The sequence below is a fragment of the Oncorhynchus mykiss genome, chromosome 25 (assembly GCF_057628025.1).
Source record: "Oncorhynchus mykiss isolate SJ-2025 chromosome 25, ASM5762802v1, whole genome shotgun sequence".
Taxonomy (NCBI): Eukaryota; Metazoa; Chordata; class Actinopteri; order Salmoniformes; family Salmonidae; genus Oncorhynchus; species Oncorhynchus mykiss.
In genome coordinates, this window is record NC_143046.1 from 89060872 (window position 1) to 89083619 (window position 22748).

The following is a 22748-nucleotide window of genomic DNA, read 5'->3' on the forward strand; positions in this document are numbered from 1 at the left end:
GTGTGTAGGAATGTAGGAAGTGGTTTTAACTTAACCACTGCTATGCGGAAGGGAAAGGCATGTTGCCAGTGCTGCCAGTGCTGCAAGTATTCAGACCCCTTGACTTTTTCCATATTTGTTACGTTATTCTACAATTGATTAAATTGTTTGTTTTCCTTATCAATCTACACACAATACCCCATAATGACATCACAATACCCCATAATGACATCACAATACCCCATAATGACATCACAATACCCCATAATGACATCACAATACCCCATAATGACATCACAATACCCCATAATGACAAAGCAAAAACAGTTTTTTTTGCAAGTCTATTAAAAATAAAAAAACAGATACCTCATTTACATAAGTATTCAAGACCCTTTGCTGTGAGACTCAAAATTGAGCTCAGATGTTTCCAGAAGGAGTAATGAGATGTGAGATGTGATGCTGTCTGTCTCCTCTTCTCCCTGTTCACGAGAGGACTGACCAGTGAACCTGGTCAGTCCTCTCCAGTATCAACCTGTAAGTGAACCTGGTCAGTCCTCTCCAGTAACAACCTGTAAGTGAACCTGGTCAGTCCTCTCCAGTAACAACCTGTATGTGAACCTGGTCAGTCCTCTCCAATAACAACCTGTAAGTGAACCTGGTCAGTCCTCTCCAGTAACAACCTGTAAGTGAACCTGGTCAGTCCTCTCCAATAACAACCTGTATGTGAACCTGGTCAGTCCTCTCCAGTAACAGCCTGTAAGTGAACCTGGTCAGTCCTCTCCAGTAACAACCTGTATGTGAACCTGGTCAGTCCTCTCCAGTATCAACCTGTATGTGAACCTGGTCAGTCCTCTCCAATAACAACCTGTAAGTGAACCTGGTCAGTCCTCTCCAATAACAACCTGTATGTGAACCTGGTCAGTCCTCTCCAATAACAACCTGTATGTGAACCTGGTCAGTCCTCTCCAATAACAACCTGTAAGTGAACCTGGTCAGTCCTCTCCAATAACAACCTGTATGTGAACCTGGTCAGTCCTCTCCAGTAACAACCTGTAAGTGAACCTGGTCAGTCCTCTCCAGTAACAACCTGTAAGTGAACCTGGTCAGTCCTCTCCAGTAACAACCTGTAAGTGAACCTGGTCAGTCCTCTCCAGTAACAACCTGTAAGTGAACCTGGTCAGTCCTCTCCAGTAACAACCTGTAAGTGAACCTGGTCAGTCCTCTCCAGTAACAACCTGTAAGTGAACCTGGTCAGTCCTCTCCAGTAACAACCTGTAAGTGAACCTGGTCAGTCCTCTCCAATAACAACCTGTATGTGAACCTGGTCAGTCCTCTCCAGTAACAACCTGTATGTGAACCTGGTCAGTCCTCTCCAATAACAACCTGTATGTGAACCTGGTCAGTCCTCTCCAATAACAACCTGTAAGTGAACCTGGTCAGTCCTCTCCAATAACAACCTTTATGTGAACCTGGTCAGTCCTCTCCAATAACAACCTGTAAGTGAACCTGGTCAGTCCTCTCCAGTAACAACCTGTAAGTGAACCTGGTCAGTCAAATAAAACGTACTGGATATGCCATGTCAAAGTTATTCTCCTTATATAACAATGCCATGTCAAAGTTATTCTCCTTATATAACAATGCCATGTCAAAGTTATTCTCCTTATGTAACAATGCCATGTCAAAGTTATTCTCCTTATGTAACAATCCCATGTCAAAGTTATTCTCCTTATGTAACAATGCCATGTCAAAGTTATTCTCCTTATGTCATGATTTTGGGGATTAGCAACAAAAGCCAATAGTGTCCAAAACTGGGAGGTCAAATGAGGATATTTCTGATCAGGGAAATTAATACATGCTCACATGGAGATCACATGAATAGACTATAACGTGGAGATCACATGAATAGACTATAACATGGAGATCACATGAATAGACTATAACGTGGAGATCACATGAATAGACTATAACGTGGAGATCACATGAATAGACTATAACGTGGAGATCACATGAATAGACTATAACGTGGAGATCACATGAATAGACTATAACGTGGAGATCACATGAATAGACTATAACGTGGAGATCACATGAATAGACTATAACGTGGAGATCACATGAATAGACTATAACGTGGAGATCACATGAATAGACTATAACATGGAGATCACATGAATAGACTATAACGTGGAGATCACATGAATAGACTATAACGTGGAGATCACATGAATAGACTATAACATGGAGATCACATGAATAGACTATAACGTGGAGATCACATGAACAGACTATAACGTGGAGATCACATGAATAGACTATAACATGGAGATCACATGAATAGACTATAACATGGAGATCACATGAATAGACTATAACATGGAGATCACATGAATAGACTATAACATGGAGATCACATGAATAGACTATAACATGGAGATCACATGAATAGACTATAACATGGAGATCACATGAATAGACTATAACATGGAGATCACATGAATAGACTATAACGTGGAGATCACATGAACAGACTATACCATTCTTTATCTTTATTAAGGAAGCAATTGAGACTCCTGCACATGTTTATTATTAATTTTGTTTTTGGAGAAGGAAGCTTGTTCATCTTGAGAACGTCTCGTTGAAGGGCATTAGCGGAGGGAGAGGAACCATGTCAACAGAACCAACCAGCCTTAAACTCGACGGGCACTAGGACCTAAAACGTGTCTGTGGTTCCAGTGGAAGTTAAGGACGAGGACAGTTTGGGAGAATACCCACTATTCCAGCTGTTCTATAGAGAAGTACTGAAAGAAGTTGTGCGTCTTCCCGGGGCGGGAATATCTGCTTAGCAGGTTTTTAGCAGGTTTTTATACATTTGTTTTAGTTTGGTTAATGTGGTTATTGTGAGATGATAATAATTGCTGAAATGTCTAGGAATCGTTTCTACCTATGTATCTCTTCTCATCAGAAGATATAGCTGACTCCTGTCAATTCATTTCTTGAACTATTCTGTCGTCAGAAAGATAAATCGCAGTCAGTTATTTGAACGTAAATTCTCAGAAACTTTCAAGCGGTAATACAGTTGGCTTCGTGCTGCTGTTTATTCTGTTGTGTACTCTGATTACGACTCTATTATAGGCATGGCAATGGAATGCATCAAGAACTGCTGCAAGACCTTCCTAGGCAAGGACGCCGAGATAGAACAGCAAGGTAGTAAATTGTTAATTTTATACATATAAAAAATAAATAAATAGCCTATTGGATTACTCCTTGGCCTATTATATCATCAAATGTTTATTAAAGAAAATACATTGATTAGCCTCTATTCTTTGTGTTATTTTTGATCTCTTTTTAATGTAGTACCACATAGTCTACAGCCTGATTTATTTTACCAGGCAAGTCGATTAAGAACAAATTCTTATTTATAACGACGGCCTAGGAACAGTGGGTTAACTGCCTTGTTCAGGGGCAGAACGACAGATCTGTACCTTGTCAGCTGGGGGATTCAAACTTGCAACCTTTCAGTTACTAGTCCAACGCTCTCACCACTAGGCTACCCTGCCGCCCCGTCCATAACATGTGATGGATGTCTACTACGTAGTAAACGGAAGTCCCTCTGAGGAAAAATAATGGTTTATTCTACTTTGTAGTGATTACAATGAAGATGCCCCCTGCCAGAGCTATCTCAGGTGGCCCCAGGAAGGGTGTAGGGGTATCAGAGGACTATCTCCTCTCTAAACTCCCCTTGGATGGAAAAGAGATCCCCTTTGTCCTCCCCACGTTCAAACCTTCCTACATCCAACCACGAGGATCACGTTACCTCGGCTACCAGACACCAGGGCTACACAGTATGTATCAAGTCAATCAATCAGTGTCTTTACTGTCACAAATGTGGACATTTTTTACAACCACCATTGTCTGGGCTTTTCTCAGAGCGAAAATGTATATAAATTAATGTTTTATTGCTAATATCATAATGTACATACTGTATTGATTATGGCAATAGTCTCTCTGTGTGTACCCCGAGTTTAGGTGATGTGTTATGTAACTTCTGACCTGTGACCTCTAACCTCTATGTATCCCAGGTTTAGGGGATGTGTTAGGTAACCTCTGACCTGTGACCTCTAACCTCTGTGTATCCCAGGTTTAGGTGATGTGTTATGTAACTTCTGACCTGTGACCTCTAACCTCTATGTATCCCAGGTTTAGGGGATGTGTTAGGTAACCTCTGACCTGTGACCTCTAACCTCTGTGTATCCCAGGTTTAGGGAATGTGTTATGTAACTTCTGACCTGTGACCTCTAACCTCTATGTATCCCAGGTTTAGGGGATGTGTTAGGTAACCTCTGACCTGTGACCTCTAACCTCTGTGTATCCCAGGTTTAGGGAATGTGTTATGTAACTTCTGACCTGTGACCTCTAACCTCTATGTGCCCCAGGTTCAGCCAGGAGCACCTATGCAGAGAGGAAGGCGGAGCTGTCAGGGGCCAGTCACATAGTCTATAACCCCGACTCCTCCCCCAACATGTCTCCCGGAACAACACGACACAGCAATCTGAAAAAGAGTCCCCGGGGCTCAGAATCAGGTGTGTACTGTAATATCACCCCTGACCCCTAACCCTGTACTGTAATATCACCCTGACCCCTAACCCTGTACTGTAATATCACCCCTGACCCCTAACCCTGTACTGTAATATCACCCCTGACCCCTGACCCTGTACTGTAATATCACCCCTGACCCCTAACCCTGTACTGCAATATCACCCTGACCCCTAACCCTGTACTGTAATATCACCCTGACCCTGTACTGTAATATCACCCTGACCCCTAACCCTGTATTGTAATATCACCCTGACCCCTAACCCTGTACTGTAATATCACCCTGACCCCTAACCCTGTACTGTAATATAACCCTGACCCTGTACTGTAATATCACCCTGACCCCTAACCCTGTTCTGTAATATTACCCTGACCCCTAACCCTGTACTGTAATATCACCCTGACCCCTAACCCTGTACTGTAATATCACCCTGACCCCTAACCCTGTACTGTAATATCACCCCTGACCCCTAGTGTACTGTAATTTCACCCCTGACCCCTAGTGTACTGTGATTTCACCCCTGACCCCTAGTGTACTGTAATTTCCCCCCTGACCCCTAGTGTACTGTAATATCACCCCTGACCCCTAGTGTACTGTAATTTCACCCCTGACCCCTAGTGTACTGTGATTTCACCACTGACCCCTAGTGTACTGTAATTTCACCCCTGACCCCTAGTGTACTGTAATTTCACCCCTGACCCCTAGTGTACTGTGATTTCACCCCTGAGCCCTAATGTACTGTATTTCACCCCTGACCCCTAGTGTACTGTAATATCACCCCTGACCCCTAGTGTACTGTAATATCACCCCTGACCCCTAGTGTACTGTAATTTCACCCCTGACCCCTAGTGTACTGTAATTTCACCACTGACCCCTAGTGTACTGTAATATCACCCCTGACCCCTAGTGTACTGTATTTCACCCCTGACCCCTAGTGTACTGTAATATCACCCCTGACCCCTAGTGTACTGTATTTCACCCCTGACCCCTAGTGTACTGTAATATCACCCCTGACCCCTAGTGTACTGTAATATCACCCCTGACCCCTAGTGTACTGTAATATCACGGATAAGAAAAGTAATACCAGCTCATATTGGTTTATGTGTGAGGAGAGACCAGGACCTGTGGATCAGGTGTGTACTGTAAAATCATAAAGAGAAAAGAATCCCATCATCATATTGCAAATTACTGAGATTTTCCTGTGTCTTAGTAACTATTTGCTTAGCTTTCACATTTGGGGAAAAGGTATCTTAGCGTTAACACGGTTTGTTTGGCTTTCAGGTGGGAATGTGACGACTGGGAATCTGAGCAAATCCCTGTTTGACTTGTCCAACTCCAACCCTCCCAGCCACATACAGGTGAGTGAGGATGTTTATGCAATAGCCAAACCACCTGTGTTGTTTACCTCTGACACATTCAGTGTGATGCCTCCTCCGTAAAGCCAAAGCCTAAATCCACCTATGAGCTGCCATATCTTTGTGTTCCCGTCGTCCACATGTAAAGTCGTTGTGCGTCACCCCCCCCCCCCCCCCCCCCCGCTCGGCCACATTCATGGTTTCCATCGACCGTCACTCACCTCTCGGCCTCTGAAAGACGGCGCAAAGCTCTGTTGATTGTGTTGAATGGAGTGGTAATCAATCACAATAATATGTAGGGTTTGGTTAGGGCTGGTCTGGGTGGGGTCCTCTTGGCTGTATTAGTAATATGAGGTGTATTGTATTGTACCGTAATCGCCAGTCATCAACAACACCGTTGGTTACCGGGTATATATATTGTGTGTATTTGTTATGAATACTTTTGGTCTCATGTCTCGCCCCCCCCCCAAAAAACCACGATAAACATTACAATCTATCGTACAGAACCTCGTGATAAATAACGTGATAAACTTCAGTTTGACTACGTGTTTCACAGCGTACTGATATTAGGCTTGCATCCTAAATTGCTCCCTATTCCCTACGTAGTGACTTATGGGCCCTGGACAAACAGTAGTTCACTATAAAGGACATAGGGAGTCATTTAGAACACATCCTGTACCTGGTTGAACCTGGGCCAGAACTTTGTGATTGGATGCTTAGTGTGTTGTATTGTTAGTTGCTCTCATGCCTTATCGGGGAAGTCTAGCTGTTGAGCTGATGCTGTGTAGTGTAATATGGGGGAAGTCTAGCTGTTGCTGTGTAGTGTATTATGTAGTGTATTATGTAGTGTAATATGTAGTGTAATATGTAGTGTATTATGTAGTGTATTATGTATTATGTAGTGTATTATGTAGTGTATTATGTAGTGTATTATGTAGTGTATTATGTATTATGTAGTGTAATATGTAGTGTATTATGTATTATGTAGTGTATTATGTATTATGTAGTGTATTATGTAGTGTATTATGTAGTTTATTATGTTTTGTGTAGTGTATTATGTAGTGTAATATGTAGTGTATTATGTATTATGTAGTGTATTATGTAGTGTATTATGTATTATGTAGTTTATTATGTAGTGTATTATGTATTATGTAGTGTAATATGTAGTGTATTATGTAGTGTATTATGTATTATGTAGTGTATTATGTAGTGTATTATGTAGTTTATTATGTTTTGTGTAGTGTATTATGTAGTGTAATATGTAGTGTATTATGTATTATGTAGTGTATTATGTAGTGTATTATGTATTATGTAGTGTAATATGTAGTGTATTATGTATTATGTAGTGTATTATGTAGTGTATTATGTAGTGTATTATGTAGTGTATTATGTAGTGTAATATGTAGTGTAATATGTAGTGTATTATGTAGTGTATTATGTAGTGTATTATGTTTTGTGTAGTGTATTATGTAGTGTATTATGTAGTGTAATATGTAGTGTATTATGTATTATGTAGTGTATTATGTAGTGTATTATGTAGTGTAATATGTAGTGTATTATGTAGTGTATTACGTAGTGTAATATGTAGTGTAATATGTAGTGTATTATGTATTATGTAGTGTATTATGTAGTGTATTATGTATTATGTAGTGTATTATGTAGTGTAATATGCAGTGTATTATGTAGTGTAATATGTAGTGTATTATGTAGTGTAATATGTAGTGTAATATGTAGTGTATTATGTATTATGTAGTGTATTATGTAGTGTATTATGTAGTGCATTGTGTAGTGTATTATGTATTATGTAGTGTATTATGTAGTGTATTATGTAGTGTAATATGTAGTGTATTATGTAGTGTAATATGTAGTGTAATATGTAGTGTAATATGTAGTGTATTATGTAGTGTAATATGTAGTGTAATATGTAGTGTATTATGTATTATGTAGTGTATTATGTAGTGTATTATGTAGTGTATTGTGTAGTGTATTATGTATTATGTAGTGTATTATGTAGTGTATTATGTAGTGTAATATGTAGTGTATTATGTAGTGTAATATGTAGTGTATTATGTAGTGTATTATGTAGTGTAATATGTAGTGTATTATGTATTATGTAGTGTATTATGTAGTGTATTATGTAGTGTATTATGTAGTGTAATATGTAGTGTATTATGTAGTGTATTATGTAGTGTAATATGTAGTGTATTATGTATTATGTAGTGTAATATGTAGTGTAATATGTAGTGTATTATGTATTATGTAGTGTATTATGTAGTGTAATATGTAGTGTAATATGTAGTGTATTATGTAGTGTAATATGTAGTGTATTATGTAGTGTATTATGTAGTGTAATATGTAGTGTATTATGTAGTGTATTATGTAGTGTAATATGTAGTGTATTATGTAGTGTCATATGTAGTGTATTCATGCAGAGATAATAATACTCAGTCTGTTTGAACATCCTGTTCATGTCCTGTTGATTTCATGTTTTAATGTCACGCAAGGTTGTCTCTGTGTTTATTATGACAGTGTGTCCAGGGCCTAACACGTGTGTGTGTGTGTGTGTGTGTGTGTGTGTGTGTGTGTGTGTGTGTGTGTGTGTGTGTGTCCCATTGTAGCGTTACGACAGTGTGTCCAGTGTCCAGAGCAGCAGTGCATCGTCCTCCCAGAGGGACTCCCTGGAGAACAGCCGTAGCCTTGGTAACCATTACACACACACACACACACACACACCCCAGTCGTAGCCTTGGTAACCAATATAAAGGAAACCCTAAACCCTGACAACAGAACAAAGACAACAATCCACTTCCTAACAGACTTTGTCAGAATTATTATTTTTTATTTAGGAGGAAAATAGAACACACACACAATGCGCGCACACACACACACACACACACACACACACACACACACACACACACACACATGTACATCAAGAATTTCACAATGCACAAATGCAGATGGATTTGTTCATGTTCAAGAGCTTGTTTTCCATTAATCTGACATGTCTCTCTGTTGGTGTTTTCCATTGATCTGACATGTCTCTCTGTTGGTGTTTTCCATTGATCTGACATGTCTCTGTTGGTGTTTTCCATTGATCTGACATGTCTCTCTGTTGGTGTTTTCCATTGATCTGACATGTCTCTGTTGGTGTTTTCCATTGATCTGACATGTCTCTCTGTTGGTGTTTTCCATTGATCTGACATGTCTCTCTGTTGGTGTTTTCCATTGATCTGACATGTCTCTCTGTTGGTGTTTTCCATTGATCTGACATGTCTCTCTGTTGGTGTTTTCCATTGATCTGACATGTCTCTCTGTTGGTGTTTTCCATTGATCTGACATGTCTCTGTTGGTGTTTTCCATTGATCTGACATGTCTCTGTTGGTGTTTTCCATTGATCTGACATGTCTCTCTGTTGGTGTTTTACATTGATCTGACATGTCTCTCTGTTGGTGTTTTCCATTGATCTGACATGTCTCTGTTGGTGTTTTCCATTGATCTGACATGTCTCTCTGTTGGTGTTTTCCATTGTTCTGACATGTCTCTCTGTTGGTGTTTTCCATTGATCTGACATGTCTCTCTGTTGGTGTTTTCCATTGATCTGACATGTCTCTGTTGGTGTTTTCCATTGATCTGACATGTCTCTGTTGGTGTTTTCCATTGATCTGACATGTCTCTCTGTTGGTGTTTTCCATTGATCTGACATGTCTCTCTGTTGGTGTTTTCCATTGATCTGACATGTCTCTGTTGGTGTTTTCCATTGATCTGACATGTCTCTCTGTTGGTGTTTTCCATTGATCTGACATGTCTCTCTGTTGGTGTTTTCCATTGATCTGACATGTCTCTCTGTTGGTGTTTTCCATTGATCTGACATGTCTCTGTTGGTGTTTTCCATTGATCTGACATGTCTCTCTGTTGGTGTTTTCCATTGATCTGACATGTCTCTCTGTTGGTGTTTTCCATTGATCTGACATGTCTCTCTGTTGGTGTTTTCCATTGATCTGACATGTCTCTGTTGGTGTTTTCCATTGATCTGACATGTCTCTGTTGGTGTTTTCCATTGATCTGACATGTCTCTCTGTTGGTGTTTTCCATTGATCTGACATGTCTCTCTGTTGGTGTTTTCCATTGATCTGACATGTCTCTGTTGGTGTTTTCCATTGATCTGACATGTCTCTCTGTTGGTGTTTTCCATTGATCTGACATGTCTCTGTTGGTGTTTTCCATTGATCTGACATGTCTCTCTGTTGGTGTTTTCCATTGATCTGACATGTCTCTCTGTTGGTGTTTTCCATTGATCTGACATGTCTCTCTGTTGGTGTTTTCCATTGATCTGACATGTCTCTGTTGGTGTTTTCCATTGATCTGACATGTCTCTCTGTTGGTGTTTTCCATTGAACCGACATGTCTCTCTGTTGGTGTTTTCCATTGAACCGACATGTGTCTGTCTTTGTAGAGTCCATCACGTTGTCTGGAGATGAGAGAGACTTGGGGAAGGTGTGTGTCCGGCTCAGTTACCAGGAGGCCCTGGAGCAGGTGTGGATCACGTTGGTACAGGTACGGTTATAGGCCGCGGTAGGAAGGGGCTACCCAGGGGACTGAACCTACCTACCCAGGGGACTGAAGGGCCCATTGTACCTGCCTGCTAGGTGACTGAATGGAGCCTCTGTCTCAGATTGTTGGACCAGAAACTCCATCTCAATTTCTCCTCTCTCTCACAAGTCACTACTCTGTTAACTTCTGAGAAGTGTTTTAGTGAAGAAAAATAATCATTGCTTTGAGTTTATTTTTCAAATGTAAAGTAGATTAACAGCCACTTCCGTTCCAATCACAAATTAGAAGGACTGATCATATCACAAAATACGATCACCACGTAGATACACTAACAAATAAATTACTTCCACCCAAAAAACAAGAGAATTCCTGAGACACTTGGTTAGATGTGTCTGTATAATAAATACACTATGATACCTACTGTAGTCAGACCTCTAACTCTGTAGTCAGATCTCTACCTCTGTAGCCAGGCCTCTACCTCTGTAGTCGGGCCTCTACCTCTGTAGCCGGGCCTCTACCTCTGTAGCCGGGCCTCTACCTCTGTAGTCAGACCTCTAACTCTGTAGTCAGACCTCTAACTGTAGTCAGACCTCTAACTCTGTAGCCAGACCTCTAACTCTGTAGTCAGACCTCTAACTCTGTAGTCAGACCTCTAACTGTAGTCAGACCTCTAACTCTGTAGTCAGACCTCTAACTCTGTAGTCAGACCTCTAACTCTGTAGCCGGGCCTCTAACTCTGTAGCCGGGCCTCTAACTCTGTAGTCAGACCTCTAACTCTGTAGCCGGGCCTCTAACTCTGTAGCCGGACCTCTAACGCTGTAGTCAGACCTCTAACTGTAGTCAGACCTCTAACTGTAGTCAGACCTCTAACTCTGTAGTCAGACCTCTAACTGTAGTCAGACCTCTAACTCTGTAGTCAGACCTCTAACTGTAGTCAGACCTCTAACTCTGTAGTCAGACCTCTAACTGTAGTCAGACCTCTAACTCTGTAGTCAGACCTCTAACTGTAGTCAGACCTCTAACTCTGTAGTCAGACCTCTAACTCTGTAGTCAGACCTCTAACTCTGTAGCCGGGCCTCTAACTCTGTAGCCGGGCCTCTAACTCTGTAGACGGGCCTCTAACTCTGTAGTCAGACCTCTAACTCTGTAGACGGGCCTCTAACTCTGTAGTCAGACCTCTAACTCTGTAGACGGGCCTCTAACTCTGTAGCCGGGCCTCTAACTCTGTAGACGGGCCTCTAACTCTGTAGTCAGACCTCTAACTATGTAGTCGGATCTCTACCTCTGTAGCCGGGCCTCTAACTCTGTAGACGGGCCTCTAACTCTGTAGACTGACCTCTAACTCTGTAGCCGGGCCTCTAACTCTGTAGCCAGACCTCTAAGTCTTATTTCTCTCCTTCTCTCAGTGTAAGGATGTGTCGCTCGCTCAGAACAGCAGTGAGCATCAGAAGATGAGCTTTAAAGGCATCATCACTATGAGCAAACCAGTACAGTTCAAGAGCTCCGTCAAGGAAGGATCTCCGGTAAGTTATTTAACATCTGTCTAGATGTCTGTCTGGGAGAAAGTAAAAGTTATTCTCTCTGGCAACTAACGTTCTTCCATCCTCTCCCCTGGGCATTACATTGGCTAACCTGGTCATGTATCCACAAAGCGTCTCTGAGTAGGAGTGCTGGTCTAGAATCAGTTTGGCCTTTTAGATCAGAATGAATAAGACTATATGGACAGATCCTAGACATAATTAATAAGACTATATGAACAGATCCTAGATCAGAATGAATAAGACTACATGGACAGATCCTAGATCAGAATGAATAAGATTATATGGACAGATCCTAGATCAGAATGAATAAGATTATATGGACAGATCCTAGATCAGAATGAATAAGACTATATGGACAGATCCTAGATCAGAATGAATGAATAAGATTATATGGACAGATCCTAGATCAGAATGAATAAGACTATATGGACAGATCCTAGATCAGAATGAATGAATAAGATTATATGGACAGATCAGATCAGCACTCATTCTCTAAGATGCTTTGTGGATACGGGCCCAGATGTTTTTATTTATTTTACCTTTATATAGTCAGTTAAGAACAAATTTTCAATGACGGCTTAGGAACAGTGGGTTAACTGCCTGTTCAGGGGCAGAACGAGAGCTCAGGGATTTGAACTTGCAACCTTTCGGTTACTAGTCCAACTCTCCTGCCACCCCAAAACCAAGGAAAATAGATATAGATATAGATAGCTAGATAGATAGATAGATAGGTAGAGAGAGAGAGAGAGAGACAGAGAGATCTCCTCTGAGCTCCACGTCACTGGCTTTTAGTTCTCCCTGGTAGTTTAGCCTCTTATCGAGCGCAGTGTTTCTGTTGCTGAGCTGTTGCAGGCCTGAAGAGTCAATGGCTGGAAATTAAGTGAGAACAGGATTCCTCCATTTGCACTGTCGATGCTTTTTGCTCCACTTGGTTCTACGAGTAAGTGAAGAAATAATGTGATCCTCTCTGATAACATACTACCAGGTACTAGTCAGAGTGGAGTACTGTCCTAATCTACCAGGTACTAGTCAGAGTGGAGCACCGTCCTAATCTACCAGGTACTAGTCAGAGTGGAGCACCGTCCTAATCTACCAGGTACTAGTCAGAGTGGAGTACCATCCTAATCTACCAGGTACTAGTCAGAGTGGAGTACCGTCCTAATCTACCAGGTACTAGTCAGAGTGGAGCACCGTCCTAATCTACCAGGTACTAGTCAGAGTGGAGTACCGTCCTAATCTTCTATCTCTGCTCCCTCCCTCCCTCCCCTCCCTCCCTCCCTCCCTCCCTCCCTCCCTCCCTCCCTCCCTCCCTCCCTCCCTCCCCTCCCTCCCTCCCTCCCTCCCTCCCTCCCTCCCTCCCTCCCTCCCTCCCTCCCTCCCTCCCTCCCTCCCTCCCTCCCTCCCTCCCTCCCTCCCTCCCTCCTCCTAGGACACAGTCTTCATGGAGACCTTTGTGTTTACGTTGCGGCTGCAGCAGCTGCGTTGCAGTGCTCTGGTATTCCGGCTGCAGACCCACCACCCCAGGAAGAGAACGGTGGCAGAGTGTGTCCTCTCCCTCAGACAGCTGGGCCCTGAGGAGACACAGCACTGGATGGAGCTCAGCCCTCTTTCCAAGACCACTGTGAGTATAGAGTTGTACAGCATAGAAAGGATGACTAGAAAATGTATTCCAACTCAGTGGCCTTGTGGTTTTGAGTGTCCGGCCTGAGATTGGAACTTTGTGGATTTTGATCAACCGACCGAGTCACACCGAAGCGTGTAAAAATGAGTCAGGGAGGTGACCAAGAACCCGATAGTCAAACTGAGCATTTGGGGAAGAAGGGCCTTGGTCTGGAAGGTGACCAAGAACCCGATAGTCACTCTGACAGAGCTCCAGAGTTCCTTTGTGGAGACGGGAGAACCTTCCAGAAGGACAAAAATATTTGCAGAACTCCACCAAGTACTTTGCTTCTTGAGTCATCTCTCTCCGCTCTTTCCACACAGACCTAGCCACGCCCCCTGTCACTCAAGGGGCAGCATTTGATGTTCCTCAACCACGAGACACTTGTGTTCAGTCTACATGGTCAATGCAGCACATGGAACAATGTTGACGACAACAATGCTGTTTTCACTTTGCTTCTTAATATAAATCCACTAGCGTTCTATAATTACAATATTAGTTTGTGTTTCTTACATCAGCAAACAGCTAGTTTGCCTTTTCTTAGCATGTTGCCCTAAGTAGATGTACTAACCGACTTGCCAACGCTATAGTTTGTTAACAAGAAATTTGTGGAGTGGTTGAAAAACGAGTTTTAATGACTCCAACCTTTTTTTATTTTTTGACAACTTTTACTTCTCTACATACCTAAACAAAATACTGTACTTTTTACTCCATACATTTTCCCTGAACCCTAAAAATATTAATTACATTTTGAATGCTTAGCAGGACAGGAAAATGGTCTAATTCACACACTTATAAAGAGAACATCCCTGTTCATCCCTACTGCCTCTGATCTGGCAGACTCACCAAAACACAAATGCTTTGTTTGTAAATTATGTCTGAGTGTTGGAGTGGGCCCCTGGCTATCTGTAAATTATGTCTGAGTGTTGGAGTGGGCCCCTGGCTATCTGTAAATGATGTCTGAGTGTTGGAGTGTGCCCCTGGCTATCTGTAAATGATGTCTGAGTGTTGGAGTGTTCCCCTGGCTATCTGTAAAAGATGTCTGAGTGTTGTAGAGTGCCCCTGGCTATCTGTAAAGGATGTCTGAGTGTTGGAGTGTTCCCCTGGCTATCTGTAAATTATGTCTGAGTGTTGGAGTGTTCCCCTGGCTATCTGTAAAGGATGTCTGAGTGTTGTAGAGTGCCCCTGGCTATCTGTAAATTATGTCTGAGTGTTGGAGTGTTCCCTGGCTATCTGTAAAGGATGTCTGAGTGTTGTAGAGTGCCCCTGGCTATCTGTAAATTATGTCTGAGTGTTGGAGTGTTCCCCTGGCTATCTGTAAATTGAAAAACAAAAAACAAAATGGTGCCATCTGGTTTGCTTCATATAAGGAATTTGAAATTATTTATACTTTTACTTTCGATACTTAAGTATATTTTATAAATGACATTTACTTTTGATGCTTAAGTAAATTTAAAACCAAATAATTTTCAGACAGATTATTTCACTTATCATTCACTGTATCACAATTCCAACAGCTTGGAAAATTCCAGAAAATAATGTCATGGCTTTAGAAGCTTCTGATAGGCTAATTGACATCATTTGAGTCAATGTGTACACCTGTGGATGTATTTCAATTCCTGCTCAGCGAGGAAGAAGCCACTGCTCCAAAACCGCCATAAAAAAGCCAGGCTACGGTTTGCAATTGCACATGGGGACAAAGATCGTACTTTTTGGAGAAATGTTCTCTGGTCTGATGAAACAAAAATAGAACTGTTTGGCCATAATGACCATCGTTATGTTTGGAGGAAAAAGGGGGAGCTTGCAAGCCGAAGAACACCATCCCAACTGTGAAGCACGGGGGTGGAGGCATCATGTTGTGGGGGTGCTTTGCTGCAGGAGGGACTGGTGCACTTCACAAAATAGATGGCATCATGAGGCAGGAAAATTATGTGGATATGTTGAAGCAACATCTCAAGACATCAGTCAGGAAGGTAAAGCTTGGTCACAAATGGGTCTTCCAAATGGACAATGACCCCAAGCATACTTCCAAAGTTGTGGCAAAATGTCTTAAGGACAACAAAGTCAAGATATTGGAGTGGCCACCACAAAGCCCTGTCCTCAATCCAATAGAACATTTGTGGGCAGAACTGAAAAAGTGTGTGCGAGCAAGGAGGCCTACAAACCTGACTCAGTTACACCAGCTCTGTCAGGAGGAATGGGCCAAAATTCCCCCAATTTATTGTGGGAAGCTTGTGGAAGGCCACCCGAAACGTTTGACCCAACCCAATTTAAAGGCCAAATACTAATTGAATGTATGTAAACTTCTGACCCACTGGGAATGTGATGAAAGAAATAAAAGCTGAAATAAATCATTCTCTCTACTATTATTCTGACATTTCACATTCTTAAAATAAAGTGGCGATCCTAACTGACCTAAGACAGGGAATTTTTACTCAGATTAAAATGTCAGGAATTGTGTAAAACTGAGTTTAAATGTATTTGGCTAAGGTGTATGTAAACTTCCGACTTCAACTGTATGTGTTGCCACCCTAGGATCACTCACTACTCATAAAGCACACTGGGGTCACTCCCTACTCATAAAAGCAAAAGGTAGAACTTTTATTATTGAAAAACTAAAAATACCGTCATACCGTCCGTGATATCATATTTTGGCCATATCGCCCAGCCCTACTTCCAGCAGCACAACGACCCTAAGCACACAGTCAAGACAACGCAGGAGTTGCTTCGGGAAAAGTCTCTGACTGTCCTTGAGTGGCCCAGCCAGAGCCCGGACTTGAACCCGATCGAACATCTCTGGAGAGACCTGAAAATAGCTGTGCAGCGACGCTCCTCATCCAACCTGACAGAGCTTGAGGTGTTCTGCAGAGAAGAATGGGAGAAACTCCCCAAAAACTCCCCAAAGTTGCTTCAACAAAGTACTGAGTAAAGGGTCTGAATACCTATGTAAATGTGATATTTCATTTATTCATTATTTATATATAAATTTGCAAACATTTCTAAAAACCTGTTTTTGCTTTGTCATTATGAGGCATTGTGATGTCATTATGGGGTATTGTGATGTCATTATGGGGTATTGTGATGTCATGATTGGGTATTGTGATGTCATTATGGGGTATTGTGTGTAGATTGACAAGGGGAAAAAAAACGATTTAATCAATTTTAGAATAAACTGTCGTAAGAATATGTGGACAAAGTCAAGGGATCTGAATACTTTCCCGAATGCACAGTTATATATTTAGTCCCTGTTTTCTATTCAGTGAATTTCATTGAGAAAAAAAGCCCAAGTTTTCACTCACGAACCTGCAGCCACTAGTTAGCTTGTCAGTGGAGTATCCCTCTAAACACCAACCTGTCCTCTGGGTGTATCCTTCTGAACACCAACCTGTCCTCTGGGTGTATCCTTCTGAACACCAACCTGTCCTCTGGGAGTATCCCTCTAAACACCAACCTGTCCTCTGGGAGTATCCCTCTAAACACCAACCTGTCCTCTGGGAGTATCCCTCTAAACACCAACCTGTTCTCTGGGAGTATCCCTCTAAACACCAACCTGTCCACTGGGAGTATCCCTCTAAACACCAACCTGTCCTCTGGGAGTATCCCTCTAAACACCAACCTGTCCTCTGGGAGTATTCCTCTAAACACCAACCTGTCGTCTGGGAGTATCCCTCTAAACACCAACCTGTCCTCTGGGAGTATCCCTCTAAACACCAACCTGTCCTCTGGGAGTATCCCTCTAAACACCAACCTGTCCTCTGGGAGTATACCTCTAAACACCAACCTGTCGTCTGGGAGTATCCCTCTAAACACCAACCTGTCCTCTGGGAGTATCCCTCTAAACACCAACCTGTTCACTGGGAGTATCGTCTTGGTCCCAGCTGCTGCTTTCATGATTCCTTTTACTGCCCAACTATGACGCACTGGCTTATTTGCAGTTTCTTAAGGCACCCAACCAAGCCCTTAGATAACACAGGCCTTAGACGGAGTCATACATAAGAGTCAAATAAATGACATCTAGGGTCAAAGGTCAAAATTTCAGGTAGTCAAGGTCAGGGTGTTGAGCTTCCCTTTAGTTGTATCCCTCTTTCTGAAATAGACTAACCTGTCCTACGAAGAGTGTGTATTTGAAACAGTGGATACAATACATGCATCTTTAAAAAAAAGCCTTTATGTAGGCTCATTATGTGGAGAGTTGTTGACGGGGGTTATAGACTCATTATGTGGAGAGTTGTTGACGGGGGTTATAGGCTCATTATGTGGAGAGTTGTTGACGGGGGTTATAGACTCATTATGTGGAGAGTTGTTGACGGGGGTTATAGACTCATTATGTGGAGAGTTGTTGACGGGGGTTATAGACTCATTATGTGGAGAGTTGTTGACGGGGGTTATAGACTCATTATGTGGAGAGTTGTTGACGGGGGTTATAGGCTCATTATGTGGAGAGTTGTTGACGGAGGTTATAGGCTCATTATGTGGAGAGTTGTTGATGGGGGTATAGACTCATTATGTGGAGAGTTGTTGATGGGGGTTATAGACTCATTGTGTGGAAAGTTGTTGATGAGGGTTATAGACTCATTATGTGGAGAGTTGTTGACGGAGGTTATAGGCTCATTATGTGGAGAGTTGTTGATGGGGGTATAGACTCATTATGTGGAGAGTTGTTGATGGGGGTTATAGACTCATTGTGTGGAAAGTTGTTGACGGGGGTTATAGACTCATTATGTGGAGAGTTGTTGACGGAGGTTATAGGCTCATTATGTGGAGAGTTGTTGACCGGGGTTATAGGCTCATTATGTGGAGAGTTGTTGACGGGGGTTATAGGCTCATTATGTGGAGAGTTGTTGACGGGGGTTATAGGCTCATTATGTGGAGAGTTGTTGACGGGGGTTATAGGCTCATTATGTGGAGAGTTGTTGACGGGGGTTATAGGCTCATTTATGTGGAGAGCTGTTGACGGAGATCAGGTGATTTAGAAACGGTTAGAAGCAATTGATGCAATAATATTATTTAGAAATAGCCTTGTGTAATAATGGTTTTTAATGGACATTATAGGCATCTGAGGTACAGATGTAGGATCTTAATTTGAGCTGCATCTGGAAAATAATCATACGGCAACAGAAAATGTGGATTATAATTAATGGACATTTTTGAACGGGTTGATACCGTTTTCAAATCAAGTCCGAACTTTCAAAGTGGAAATTACAAACTTCAGAAACCTTTTTAAACCTCAAATACACTAAGTTTTACATGTCCTGCATTGCAGGGGAATTTTTGCCTGCAACAGGGTGATCAAATTACGATCCTACATCTGTATAAGAGCCAACTCTCTGATGCAGCATTGGATGCGTACCAAATGGCACCCTGTTCACTATTTTTTTTATTTTTAATATGTACAAATATCCCAATGCCCCAGGGCAGTGATTGGGGACATTGCCCTGTGTAGGGTGCTGTCTTTCGGATGGGAATTGTTACGTCGCTACCTAGTCTGGCGTTACCATACCTCCAAATCACATTGTCGTCACGTCGCAACCTAGTCTGGCGTTACCATACCTCCAAATCACGTAGTTGTCACGTCGCTACCTAGTCTGGCGTTACCATACCTCCAAATCACGTAGTTGTCACGTCGCTACCTAGTCTGGCGTTACCATACCTCCAAATCACGTTGTCGCAACCTAGTCTGGCGTTACCATACCTCCAAATCATGTTGTTGTCACGTCGCTACCTAGTCTGGCGTTACCATACCTCCAAATCACGTAGTTGTCACGCCGCATTAGCTACCTAACCAAGTACAGGCGTTTGGGGGATGGCACCAGTGTGTTTAGCAACGTGAGGTTGTTGGTAGGAAATGTGTCCAGTCTCCAGTGTCTGAGGTTTTCCTCTTCATCCTGTCCGTCTTTCTCCAGGTGTGTCACGCTGAGCTGCACCTGGCCACCTGTTTCCAGCCTGTTAACGGACGCATCCAACTGCAGGTCCTCGCTGCCCAGAACCTCCCTGCTCCACTCAGGCAAGGTAGGTGTCTATTTCACCTGACCAGACATGGGTTCAAAATGTTATTTAATAAAAATAATAATTAATGTAGCTGTGCTCGATGTAAAGTCCAACAAGTGCCAACCCTGGCCACAACCAGGCACTCCGGGCAGGCTACAGCAGCAAATACTGAATGTTTTAGAAATATATCTAATAGGATTTGAACCCAGGTCTGGATCTGACCACCTACATGTCCATTCACGTACATCATTCTTCGAAAACATTTGAAATTATTTTAATGATGAATAGTCTTGAGTGGCCATCCTTACAAATCCCGTCTGGTATGTGAGAAGCCTTGGGCTTCCGAGGCTAACGAGTAACCATTTTGCTTGTGTGTGTTTGTGTGTGTGTGTGTGTGTGTGTGTGTCCCTTCCTTCCTCGTCTGTGAAACAGCGTTCTTTGTGAAGATAGAGATGCAGCTGTTGGGCAGGGTGGTGATGAAGAAGAAGACTCACGTCCTGAAGTCCTCCGGGGGTCAGCTGACCTGGACTGAGTCTTTCTACTTCCCCTTGACTCTGGACCAGAGCTTCCTGCTGTCAGTCAAACTGTACAGCCGCCGCTCTGTCAGACGAAAACACTTCCTCGGACAGGTGATAACGGCTTAACGTACTGAATCTGTTTGACTTTGTTGTTCCGTACGACGTTTCTTCTTCTTGCCACTATCCATGCACACAAATGCTCTGCCTATCTCGCTGGCACACACACCAGTAACCACGTGGAGTGTTTGCGTTTCGAAGATTAGGCCAATTGCATAACAACGTACATTTTTCTGCAGGTTCACCTTGGCTTCGACAGCCCAACGCAGGAAGCAGCAGAGCAGTGGAGGGATAGCATGTCTCACCCCGAGAAGGTGGTGGCTGTATGGCACAGACTCAACGGGTCCTGAAACGCCTGTAGAAACTCACACGGCCTGTAGAAACTCACACAGCCTGTAGAAACTCACACAGCCTGTAGAAACTCACACAGCCTGTAGAAACTCACACAGCCTGTAGAAACTCACCACAGCCTGTAGAAACTCACACAGCTTGTAGAAACTCACACAGCCTATAGAAACTCACACAGCCTGTAGAAACTCACCTCACACAGCCTGTAGAAACTCACACAGCCTGTAGAAACTCACACAGCCTGTAGAAACTCACCTCACACAGCCTGTAGAAACTCACACAGCCTGTAGAAACTCACCTCACACAGCCTGTAGAAACTCACACAGCCTGTAGAAACTCACACAGCCTGTAGAAACTCACCACAGCCTATAGAAACTCACACAGCCTACATTCAAAATGGCACCCTATTTCAGGGGTTCTCAAAGTGGGGTCCACGGAGGTACTGACACGGAGTCTGCGGCTATATCTCAAAATATATATATAAAAAATATATATTTTAAAAAACAAAGAATATCTTATTAATATTACTAACAACAACAGGTTAAACACACATTTTCACATATGGATCTGTGGAATAAGTTTGTGGTGTGTAATACAATGTAATATTATTAACCTAAAATGTATGTTCTTAAAGGCCTAGTGCAGTCAAAAATGTGATTTTCCTGTGTTATATATTAGAGGTTGTAAAAATACTGTGAAATTGTGAAAACTATGATAATGCCCTTTAAGTGTAAGAGCTGTTTGATAAGACCTGAAATTTCATCCTGTTTTGGTGGGATGGACTTTTGGTCCGCCTGGAGACATCACCAGGCGGTAAATTAATGAATCAAATCAAATCCAACTTTATTTGTCACATGCGCCGAAAACGACAGGTGTAGAGACCTTAACCGAAAGTGCAGTTCAATAAAGAGTTCAGAAAATATTTAACAAGTAAACTAAAGTAAAAATCATTAAAAAAGTAACACAATAAAATAACAATAACGAGACGATATACAGGGGGTATCAGTACCGAGTTAATGTACAGGTTAGTCAAGGTCATTTGTACATGTAGATAGGGGTGAAGTGACTATGCACAGATAATAAACAGTGAGTTTAGTGGAGGGGGGGTGTCAATGTAAATAGTCCTGGTGGCCATTTGATTAATTGTTCAGTGGTCTTATGGCTTGGGGGGGGGGGGGGCAGAAGCTGTTAAGGAGACTTTTGGTCCCAGACTTGGCGCTCCGGTACCGCTTGCCGTGCGGTAGCAGAGAGAACAGTCTGTGATTTGGGTGACTGGAGTAATCGCAGTTCTGATGACCAGAAGTTATTTTCGATCATAAGCAACATTATATACAAAATAAGTTTAAAAAATAAGTTACAAACAACGCAAAAAAAAACCAAACAAAATAGCACAGTTGGTTAGGAGCACGTAAAACGGCAGCCAATAAGAAAGAGAGTTTCAAATCTCTCTGCCAATAACAGCTCGCTTTCAGTTACTCCCTCCCCCCTACTCAGACCACTCCCAGACAGTCGTAGCAAAATTCTTGCTTTAGAAATGGCTCTTTGCTAATAAGCTCTTTTTGTTTATTTTTGACCGTTTTATTTGAAACAATCACAGTAACGTACTTAATTGTTACCCAACAACAAAGCATCTCTCTGCCCCATGACAAAATGTGTAGAATTACAGAATACAAAATACAAAAACGGCAAAAATGTTCTCGTGGCGGGCCTTTAATATGTTCCTCCCCAGGGCTCAGGACTTGGTTCGCCCCGGCCACAGTCATAGTAAAACTCCCTTGGGGCCGTACTTGGTGAACATAAGCAACCATTTAAATGTAAACAGTTTCATCCGGCGTATCAGGAAATTAAAATCGTTCATTTATCTTGCACGTGACAGAATGCTAACTTGTAGCTGGTCCCGGATAAAATGGCACACGTTTAGCCTTATGCTAACCTCACCCAGATAAAATGGCATGCGTTTAGCCCTATGCTAACCTCACCCAGATAAAATGGCACGCGTTTAGCCTTATGCTAACCTCACCCAGATAAAATGGCACGCCTTTAGCCTTATGCTAACCTCACCCAGATAAAATGGCACGCCTTTAGCCTTATGCTAACCTCACCCAGATAAAATGGCACGAGTTTAGCCCTATGCTAACCTCACCCAGATAAAAT

The 22748-nt window shown here is 42.4% G+C and overlaps 1 protein-coding gene across 2 annotated transcripts; it reads left to right on the forward strand.

The window, feature by feature from the left end:
• The first annotated feature begins 2720 nt into the window (after positions 1–2720).
• On the forward strand, positions 2721–21082 carry LOC110504345 (tandem C2 domains nuclear protein). 2 transcript variants are annotated; one of them, XM_036962985.2, is made up of 12 exons: positions 2721–2836; positions 3112–3183; positions 3624–3821; positions 4413–4559; positions 5855–5931; positions 8547–8628; positions 10385–10485; positions 11889–12005; positions 13453–13644; positions 19587–19692; positions 20104–20300; positions 20486–21082. In XM_036962985.2, exons 2-12 carry the CDS (start codon positions 3114–3116, stop codon positions 20594–20596), a joined length of 1398 nt encoding a protein of 465 aa, XP_036818880.1. In that variant the 5' UTR covers positions 2721–2836; positions 3112–3113; the 3' UTR covers positions 20597–21082. The 2 variants fall into 2 exon arrangements, with proteins under 2 accessions (XP_036818880.1, XP_036818879.1); XM_036962984.2 differs by having other exon boundaries at positions 2727–2825.
• The last annotated feature ends 1666 nt before the right edge of the window (positions 21083–22748 follow it).